The sequence below is a fragment of the Taudactylus pleione genome, unplaced genomic scaffold (genome assembly GCF_031769625.1).
Source record: "Taudactylus pleione unplaced genomic scaffold, aTauple2 ptg000044l, whole genome shotgun sequence".
NCBI lineage: Eukaryota > Metazoa > Chordata > Amphibia > Anura > Myobatrachidae > Taudactylus > Taudactylus pleione.
This window is the reverse complement of record NW_028284446.1, coordinates 333,247-344,448: the sequence shown is the minus strand read 5'-3', so window position 1 is coordinate 344,448 and position 11,202 is coordinate 333,247. Positions and strand designations below refer to the sequence as shown.

Here is an 11,202-nt window from a genome sequence, read left to right as displayed (position 1 = left end):
TAGACACCAGGAGCCTGCGTACTATGACCAGGAACCAGAGTGGCTAAATCTGTGACAGCCGCGGATGTAGTGCACTGAAGTCCGGTCTCAGTGGAGCAGTATTATAAAGTCATATAGCGCATGAACAAGCATTAAGGAGCAGGTAACCCATTATGCTTTTTCCGACCTACTGCCAAACGGAGATATATGGTCACTGCAAGAAAATATATGGAGTTATTTTTTGTACAATTTAGCTGAAACACAATTAGGACATTCTTATTCTGCTTAACTGCCCTAGAGGTAAATACAAAGTCAATGCGGAAACACATGGAGCCATCAGGACAGCTTCAAGTGTAATTCACAGAGCCAGTCCCCATAAGGCCCACAGCGTCCTGCAATGATACTTTGGTTACCATTTCCTTGAGCACGTTAGATGCCACGTCCATCTTAGCAGTGTTGCTGGTGCTTCACCCCCTCCTCTATGAGACCAATTGAAATCTCCTGCCATCTCTACTGCCCTGGTGGCTGTGAGCTGCAAGGTCTGGAAAAGCTCCCTGAATGCATAATGGATCATAAACACTGTCTATTGGTTTGTCAGATGTTTTGGAAATTGTCAGTGTGTACTGACATTCTGTTCAATATTTAGACAGGAGTAGGCAATCTGCGACACTCCCGCTGCTGTGGAGCTACACATATAGCATGCCCTACCACAGTTTTGCCGTTAAATCATTTTAAAACTGTAGCAGGGCATGCTGGGATGAGTAGCTCCACCTTAACTATGAGCATATCTTCTCAAATCATAAGGATGCCGTTTTTAGCTATCAAAAATCAGAACTGTTTGCACGTGCGAATAAAAGATCTACCATGCATTGATCCCCCCCACCCCCCCCTCCTGCAGTCCACGGAATGCTCATAGACCCACTAGTACCAGTAAGATTCCATGTAATAGGTATACCATCCCAGAGTTAGATTATTCCCACTTATTCCATATTCAGCTAACTGGCTGCACCTGTTTGCTTATGCCCCAAAACACTGTCCCCAATCACTTTAGTTCTCAACTGCTGGTCCCAGGATGAACTTTGATTACTCCATGGATATGTCATAAAAGCATTCAGGTCATCCAGTCTGAAAACAGGTCAATCCTCTGGTGGTATCGCACAGGCCAGTGTGAACTTAATTCACTCTATGCAGTGACAGGATGACTCTCCGGTTCTCCGATTGCTCCATGACACATCAGAGAGGATTGTAGATCTCTGATAGACTATTTATACTACCAAATGGGAGCTACAGTATATCCACTTTCTTGCGATAGTGAGACAGTGGCATATCTGTAATGGATGCAGGGTGTGCAGTGCACACGGGCCCCTGGGTTCAGGGAGACCCACACCGCACAACCTGTCCTACAATATTTACCTCTCCAGTCCTGCGATGGCAGCACAGCACTCCACAAATCACCAGGAAAATGGCGTAGCACCCATATTCCCGGTGATCTGCACATGCGCAGTAGATACTCACTCACTTTTCCTGCCGGCTAGAGAGGAGATGGCCTGGACAGAGAGTGCACTCTTAATACGCCCATTAGTGTAAATTGTAAAAAAATAACAACAAAAAGGTTCCAGATTTTACATGTGTAACTCTAGGATAACATAACTTGTGAGAAAACAGTAGCATATGGAATCCTAGTTTTGTGTACTTCTGTTTTGCACATCTAATGTTTTTGTTGCTATCCAGGTAACAAACGTTTTACAGTTACAAAACATTTGTGTAGGACACGGTTTGGAGTAGCTTTTTAGCTGGAAATATTGTTTTTGTGTAATCTGTATAATAAATGTACTTGCTGTACTGTTAATATACCTTACAGAGTGCAAGTCACAGCTCCTTCACATCTCCACCTGTTTCCTCAACTACAACAACTATGAATTGATCCTGCTGGATTACTAGGCACCTTCTCTTCAATTCTTGCAGGATGTTCACTTTTGAGCAATCAATAAAGTTTTTTCTATTATGCACCCTCTGGATCTTCTGTTAAGTGCTTGAACTAGGGTTACTAATATCATGTCTGTTGTCTATGTTGGATATTTTTTATGCTGCCTTTAAAATTAATTGGATTGGTGGTGTCCAGGAAATGCTCTGACTGTTGGCTGATGTTTGAGGAGAGCATTCCATACTACCCAGCACAGCTCAGAAACGATAAACCAAATAGCAAATGATTCGAAAATAGAGCACAACAGGGACAGTTTCCAAAAAAGTAGCTTTTTCATTTATTATATTAAAACAATAACATTTCTCTTATATTAAACAATAGACACACAACTAATTAATATGTCATATATTATCCCTTCGTCTGCCCTAACAGCGATTTTTTTTTTTTTAGTATTTTGATATTGTAGGGTACCTGTGTATAAGATGAGAGGGAGCATTTGACAGTTTCCTAGCATATGATGCTTAAGAACAAAGTCTAAATACGTGCAAGGATACCCCCAACGAAACACAAAAGTGCAGTGATGCATTGTTGCTCGACATCCATCTCCAGGGAGATACAACCTGCAGCCCGGTTTCTCCGATACATGGGTTACAACTGGCAATTATTAACAATAATGTCAACGACTTAATTTCTGTGACTTTGCTAAAAGGACAAAAATGTTGGCTGTGAAAGAAGAGTGAACACACAGGGTGTAGACCTTAGCAATAAACTGAATCATCAATTGAATCTGTTCCCCTCGCACATGTACCCTCGCAGGATCGAGGTTAAAAATGTATATATTTTTCTGATTTTTTTTTTTTACATTTATTTTAAAAAGGAAAGTTCACATTGTTTGTTAAATGCATCAACATTCAAGTAGTTGTGCAAAGATATGGAGTAATGTATACAGCTAAGGAGAGCTTACCCACCTTGGTCGTCCATTTGGACTGTTAGTGGTAAGATACTATTAGATTTAAAATATCAGCCTTATATATTGATATGTTTTTACACCAGCACACAATAAAGTGCATCAAGTCTGTCCCCTTTTCACATGTGTTTAAGGTACTTATAAATAAAATATGCACAACATGGTAAACTCGCCCATGTGTCAACATGTACTATTAGGAAAAAAAAGCTATATTACACCAAATAAATGCTGTGTTATTGCATTTGATTCAAATGCAAGACATGGGTTATGCATATCATATTACGGAGGTTTTGCTACCCATAATCGTCTTTTTCTACCCAATAGGGAAAATGAGAATTATAAAACAAACAAAACAGAATAAACAAAACCCACAAAGAAAAACATAATATTAAGACTTGGCATACCCTGTGACTACTTTCCTGACCACAGCAATACAACCACAATGGAAAGCAATGGTACTTGGTAACTCATGATGAATACTGTTAAATTCTCAATATCTCCAGGATAAACGTTAAAGATCAATGTTCCAATACAGAATCCAAAAAAAAAAGACTGATGGGAATATAAACACAAATGTGTATCAAATGAAACATCAAACTTCGTTCATATTATTCATCTCATCTAAATGTTATGTGAATTTATGCTGCATACATATTAAATGCCTTCAAGCTTCAAAACTCCTAGATTTCAATGAATCACATACATACAGTATTGATTATGAGTATATTAGCAGCTCTAGATGACAAATGACAACAGTGGGTTAACAAAACATTTAAATAACCGTATTGATTATTTAAACAATATTCCTGGTATTTGGCCATGACCAAAGATTACGGTGAGTGGATCGCTGGATTCAATTTAAGGAGCATCCAATAGCAGTTAGCACGCTTCTGAGCTTTCCACATATAGAACCTATAAATTCCCAATATATAGGAGAATTTTATTGTAAGGAGGCAGTGCTTATTATGTAATGACGATGTTGGCTTAAAACACAGAAGTGATCTCAACTTTCATACATGCAGAATCATATCATCATATTTATTTTGGTCCCAATACAGAAGAACCCAATATCAGGGATCTATCAAAGAAAAATGATAATAAATAATACTCTTAGTGTAGTGTCAATTTGACACCTTGTTGTTCCATGTGGCTGTTACAAGCCATTAGCAGCACTTAATCCCTACATTTCCATTTTCCATGCAATGATTTTCTAGGTATCGTGCAACAGGAATAAGTAGAAGGCAATGATTATTATGCGCAGGGAAAACAAGGGAATAAATGTTGTATATCAGCTTCGAAACACAGCCACACAACTCACCCAAATTCCTATATATATATATATATATATATATATATATATATATATATGTATTTTTTTTTTGAACGTCCAGCTACAAGGGAGTCAGGACAGACTGCTTTAGTTATCCAAGGAAGATCACATATACTTTAATAGAGTTATCTAGCCCCCCAACCTCCCCTTTTGATTCCATGTTCACTCATTAGAGCAACTTTAACCCTGTGAATGGTTCAGTTGTACTAATGCTGAAAAATAAAAAAATATAATTTTCCATTACCATTTTATGATATATATATATATATATATATATATATATATATATATATATATTGTGTTTTCATGGGCATCTGCATCACACATTGTTCCAGGAGCATGTAGAGAAACTGTTGGCAACGGGAAGTTTAGGGAAGCCCCCTTCCCCCTCAATTTTTTGTAACAAACCAAAATAAAAAACATACAATGTCCAAAATAAAAATAACAACCTTTACACCCCCCTCCCTCCTCCCCAAAAGAAAATTAAAATGAATAAAATAAACGAAAGATGAGATGATGTAAGGGTGTCTCTGCAGAGGAGATATTTTCAGATGAACAGTCCCATCAAACGTCATAACTGGATAGTACATGGCTGATGCCACAACTCCCTGATTAATGGCTAGTCGTTAGGAAATAAAAGACATCAAAGATGGTGGCATATTCAGCTTCACCTCCCTCATTGTTTTTGTGCCAGAGTAAAGCTGTCATACAGTTGGCATACTGTCACACGGACAAAGGAAGTATGAGTGCAGTTCTCAAGAGCTGGGCATTTCTGCTTTGCTGAGGGCAATAGCTAGCTCCAAGTCTTCTTGTTCCTGTCGTTTTAAACGGTCTAGTCTTTCTTTTTCTGCCCGTTGGCTCTCTCGTTTGGCCCATGCTAGCTGCTGCTCCTCGTTCCCAAACTGTAGGATATGAAAATAAACAGATCAGTCACTGTGCCCTTTAGAACTGGAGATCATTGTATACACACACCATTATGATTGGCAGGATGGGGCAGCAGCAAAGCTTCCTTTTACACCCTGTTTATTTAATGACGGCTATAAGCCATGATCCTTTTCAGCACATATTCACATCTTCCCAATTCAACTACTCTCTTAACTACTTGTACCACCATTATTTATACATTAATAAAAAAAAATCTACATAGTAGCTATAATAAATGATGTCCAATTGCACTTACATTCCATGATAAAGGAACTGTAATACCAAGGAACACTTTTTTCCTTCAACCAGTAGCCGTACGGTATCCCTTCACCATGATGAGAGTGGTATACAGGAAAATTAGAGGTATGATCATGTTAAAGCTAGACTCAATGTTATGTTTTGTCAGTTGTTCCAGAAGCCTAACAACCAATCACTTATCTCCTTCTCACTCTATGGGGTCAACTGAATTAGGAGGGAGTTGGGTCCTGTGAGCTGTTCTCACGGGGAACTCGCACCGCAAATTACATTTGCCATTGAATGCCAAACTTGCATTGATTTTTCAGAGGAAATTCATTTTTTGTTGTGCGCACCTCTCTAAGCAGGTGAAAAGGTAGGGAAAATCTTTATGTTAAGGTAACAAAAAGCCAGGCACAGTGCAGAACCTCTAGTACACCACTTCCAATGAATAACCATGTATTTGTAGGGGTTGAAATAGCATCATTTGGCTAATAAAGATGCCAGTTTTCAGGTGCATTTCTCTAAAAAGCTCAATAATGATAATAACAACGATGTGGGACAGGTATGTGGAGGTGTTTTATTGGTGTGAGAGGGGTTTTAGAACTTGGAGATGGGAGCTAAAAGTCTTTATTCCAACATTTTACACACTTGGATAAGAGCACTGAAAAATTACTATACATACGTTTTTCTGTACCCTAAAATGCTGGAAAGACTTTAATTGATGGAAAAAAAAACCTTGCAAAATCAGCAATTTGACACCTTTTATGAAACTCCAGTACTTTCCTTATAGCCACTAACAGCCTCTATAGGGTCCTGATATCTCAGTTGTCACTTTTTTGGGGTCCAGGAAGCTTTTTTTCACTTTTTATGCCCTTCTCCCAGATTGCATTTCAAAGAAAAGTTGCTCAACCTGGTTTCTTTTTGACTCTTAGGACGTATGCTCCTAATTGAATTGACCCCTATACATATTAAATAAATGGGTGCTTTTATGTAGCATTTGGCTGTCTGCTATATGAGTGGAATAAAGACTTTGACCTAGTAGTCCCTTCAAAACAGCTAACCTTGCTTTCAACATGGTTTTTTTAATAGACATGGGGCCTGATTCAGCATGGAATACTATTCTTCTTATACGCACACAGCGCAGTTGCTAATATCAGCGGTGATATGTATGCATTCGCATTGCGATCGCAACCTAACAAAAGGACACTCACTTCCCTTCACTCACATCCGTTTCCTTGGACAACACAGCAAAACAATCTGTAACATCGGATCCATACGCACAGTTAAGACAGGTCAGACCTCACTTAGGAATTGCTTACTTCAGCGCACGCTATGAGGCCTCAGGCTGCGTATTGTATCGCAATGGCTGATTTATGCACTCCCATGCAACGCTGTCCCAATGCACTGGCAAGCCTGCGTTCGCCGACCACCCCCCGTCACCACCCACAAACGGCACTTCCTGTCAATCACACTGCCATGGGTCTGCGTATTCTCTGCGAGCGCAGTCCCATTCGCAATAGCTAGTTTGCGCACACGCACTATGATGCATATGCATGCACAGAAAGCAACAATCGACCGATTGCGTGGGTATAAGCAACTGTGATCCTTGGTGAAACAGGCCCATGGAGTTCTCATTGTACTTGCCTAAGAAAAATATTATTTGCATCCAGTACAATAATTTTCAAGCTATTACCATCTTTGCAGTAGCGGAAGAATAGCTATGGTAATTCATAATGCTATTTCGTTCAATTGTGGTATAGTTGCAAAAGAAATGTTAGTAAGTTCCAGAAAGGCTGTTGTAGTATGCACTGATTATCTGGAGATTCCAGGCATATCATTACTATCGTATCAAAATCTTATGCAGTGCTGTACAGAGAAAATTTAGTGATTCACCTCAGTCCCTGCCCCCATTGGAGCTTACAGTCTAACTTTCCTCAAACACACTCTAGGGCCCATTTTGACAGCAGTCAATTTACCTACCAGTATGTTTTGGAGTGTGAGAGGAACTAGGAGCACCTGGAGGAAACTCACAAAAGTAGGGAGACCATACAATCAGGTATATCTGCCAATATAAGATCCTTTCTGCTTTGTATATTTAATGAAGAGAAACATGGTGATAGCTGTCACCAGAACTATCAGGCAATGAGAACCCCAATTTTTGGAGCACGCAAGCGGTCATGAAGTACTGTGTCTGTGGAGGGGACTGGTAATCTCTAGTGGCAACCTCTGCCTTTTTTCCACCACACAGAATAAGAACTAACTGAATCATTTTCAGACATGTGCACATTTCTCATCAGAAGAAATGTGAAGATACTCTTCACAAAGAATTTGTGGATAACATCTCTTTCTGACCTTCCTCCCCTCATTTAGCAAAACAGTTCTCTAATAAGATATGTGGTTCTACAGTACAGGAATGCAAGCCACGCATATTATGACCCAGATGCTTAAATTTGCCACCAAGCACAAGTGGACAAATTGCACAAGATTTATAGAGCACCAATGGGCCTAGTCAGTGCAGTAGGAAGATTACAAGCTGGAAGAGATCACCCGCGCTCATCTTTTGATCTCATTTACAAACATGTAATGCAGATAGTTTTGGTACCATAAAATGTCCAATTACACTGAAGATCTCAGTGTGTGGAGACTGGAATTCAAAACACATTATATTATTATAAACACACTTATCTTTTCCTCTGCAGCGATTTTCAAGAATAGCAATATATAAAAGTACAAAACTATAATTAAAAGCTTGCACAAATAAACTATGGTCAGATGGTTATTTATGACATGATACAAATGTGTGGTCGCGGTATGTTTAGAAACCACACAATAAGATTGTTTCTGAGATAATATGTTTAGGTGGACCCTTACCTGTATTGTTACAATTGTTGTGAACTAGGGCTGGTGGAACATTCCATGAAACGTTGGGAACACTTTTACAACCATTTAACCAGCCATCAATCTTATAATAGACATATTTTGTTTATCACCCCTAAGATATAGCTGAAATGCTTGTTTTAAAATAATACGCACAGTACAGTTAATTTTTATAATTTCTTTGAATATATATATATTTAAACATGATCCACTCATTTCTTAATGCATTTCAATAAACCCATTTCTCTGATTTTACACTTCATTTTCAAGAATTTAATACCCAATATTTACCCAATTACAGTAGTTTATACTGTAATAATATTATACAGTAGATTTTTTTATGTATGATTGCAGCTACTGTTGTAAAAATTTTATAAAATTATAATATACTGTCTGTTGATACAGTATATAGGACATAATGTTTTCAAATAAGGATGATTTGTCTTCTCATGTAACATTTAATTTTATTGTACAGAGATAGTTTTTAATTCAGATTATACCGTGACTAAAGGCTCACATCCACTACCCGATTAAACAGAGCGATTGAACGATAACGCCATCGTTATCATTCAATCGCTCGTTAATCGGGCACAAATCGGGCATGCAAATGTCGCAAACTCTTAGTGATGCGCGCTCCCACTGGTAGTTTCCGACATCAGTTTCCAGGTAGTTAACACATTATGGTTTGCTGTACAAGATACAGCGATAAGACAGCAACAGAGCTAACCATTCCTGAAGGCAAAATAAACACTGAAGTGTGCTGACGTACAGAAATAAATACAAATCTCAGAGGTTTTGTGGGTTACATGTATCTTGTCACCTGCCTTTCTCCTCTTTGTGAGGCTCATTTTGGAGGTAGAGAGGAAGGCAGAGCTTCAATTGTATTCAGAGGAGGAAAGGGAAATTGGGTTTAGGGTAGGAAACTGTAGTCAAGAAGGAAGCAGCTGCAAGGTAGAAGAGGAATGGATAAGGAGCACTTTTAAATGCCTGAGATTTAGTGTTTAACAACTTCCTTTCTGCAGAGTCTCATATAACATTATGATGTCTATATTCTGTAATATAACAGCTATACATACTATTATTCAAATAAAGAAAAATATATTTTTTTCCAATCTGCTTAATATATTAATAAAAAACATTTAGAAATTACACTTAATGCTGCCTAAATGAAATCTAAACCTTCAAATACTTTTTGATTATTTATTGGCACAGTTCTCAGATTTACAAAGAAATAAAATTATTTTGGAAGCTAAAACAAATTGATCGCTTACCTTAACATCTGTCTTGCTGAGTTCTGCAGTGATCCACACACCTTGTGCAGTTTAAGTTATGGTGCTGTGGAATGTTAGACCCCATATGTTTGTACAGTCTTATAACTATTGGCATGCTGCTCATTTCCTACTCTCTGTGTGACTGAGACTCCAGATATGTTGGAAAAAAATGTTTGATTTCGGAGTCGTCCTAAAGGGAAAATGCCAACACATCTGCCCATTTCAGATCTATTGCAATACCTACTCTCCAAACATACACAGAGTACAACATGTTGTTTAAGCATATAACAAAGTGTAGATACCACTGCCCGAATTGCAGCCCCTTACAGAAACGATCATTTGTGTAATATATAGGTCTAAAGATATTAATTTGATGTCTAACCAGGTCTGCTCATCCAGCATGTCTTGACTTGTTCTCCATTCTGCTGTAGAACTTCTGCTTTTTTTTATTATTTCATCCTGGACCATATTTCATATTCACAATGGTAATCTTCAACATAGATTTGTACAACTGCTTCGTCTTTTGCCATTAATGCTTAGAGGTGAATTAATGTATTAATATTGTCACTGACAAGCTACATGTGATAGTAAAGACATAAAAGGAACTGACCCACAGAGGAATACACAAAGGGGAGGGGAATGCTGAAGACTGTTATTCATTTATTGAAAAAAACACAGAAATTCTTACTGTATACATAAATACAACATAGTAATGCAGACATGCAAGAAACATTAAAAACTGCAGCAGCAAAGATGCAAATTGCAAAGTAGTCTTTCAAAACCTACACTGCCAGACAATGATGAAAACAGCAGTATGATCCCAAAATAAGACACAAATGCATTAGTATCTTGGTATGCTAAAACCAACCTAAGCCAATTACATTAGAACAAAACCCTTTTTTTTTGTAATGGCTTTATATTTCTTAAAGTATCTACCTGGTCATGTCTAGAGGTTTCATTATTGCAGAGTTCTTCATCAGAAAGACATAGCTTTACTGTACAGACTAGTAACAGAATATCATTTGTGCTACAGATACACAATAACAGGCAAGTACATTGAACGGAAACAAGTTTAGAAACACTCAAGTTTGTATCTAAAATATATACATATATACACACATACATATATGTATACACGTCTATATATTTACATATATACACACATTGCATATATGTGTTTATATATATATGTATATATATACATACACAAGTATACATAAATGTGTGTATATATATATATATATATATATATTTATATATTCACACACACAAACAGTAGCAAAGCAATAGAAAGAACTCTAAAACTTTTAAACTAAAGCATCAGACTGCAACAAGGGCTAATGCAGACCATACTTTAATTTCACCTAAAGTCCTCAATAGCTCCATGTTTTCAAGATATTCCCGTTGAGCACTAGTGATTACTACTGTGCACAGGGAGATCTTGATACCATGACCCAAAAGGGGCACTTTAGTATTTGGCTGGGACTGACCATGTCGAGCACTACAATTCCCATCCCTTTGGTAACTAGAACTCCAGGAATGACAAACTAAAAGAACAGTCATGTAAACATAAAATTTGCTAATCCACAGATTTTTTCTGATTCCAGACCATTAGTAACCTTGCTCAAAATAATAATAATAATAATAATAATAATAATAATAAAGAAAGAAAAAACAGATCAATACTGATAAA

At 37.6% G+C, this 11,202-nt stretch overlaps 1 protein-coding gene across 2 annotated transcripts in view; it reads right to left on the bottom strand.

Annotated features, from left to right (window-relative positions):
• Positions 1-4,453: 4,453 nt before the first annotated feature.
• Positions 4,454-11,202, bottom strand: part of EPS15L1 (epidermal growth factor receptor pathway substrate 15 like 1) — a 245,253-nt gene continuing 238,504 nt past the window's right edge. For both annotated transcript variants that reach the window (XM_088460325.1, XM_088460326.1), the window contains one exon: positions 4,454-5,102. In XM_088460325.1, the coding sequence (XP_088316451.1) occupies positions 4,956-5,102 (147 nt within the window). In that variant the 3' untranslated portion in view covers positions 4,454-4,955. The remainder of the gene's footprint in view (positions 5,103-11,202) is intronic.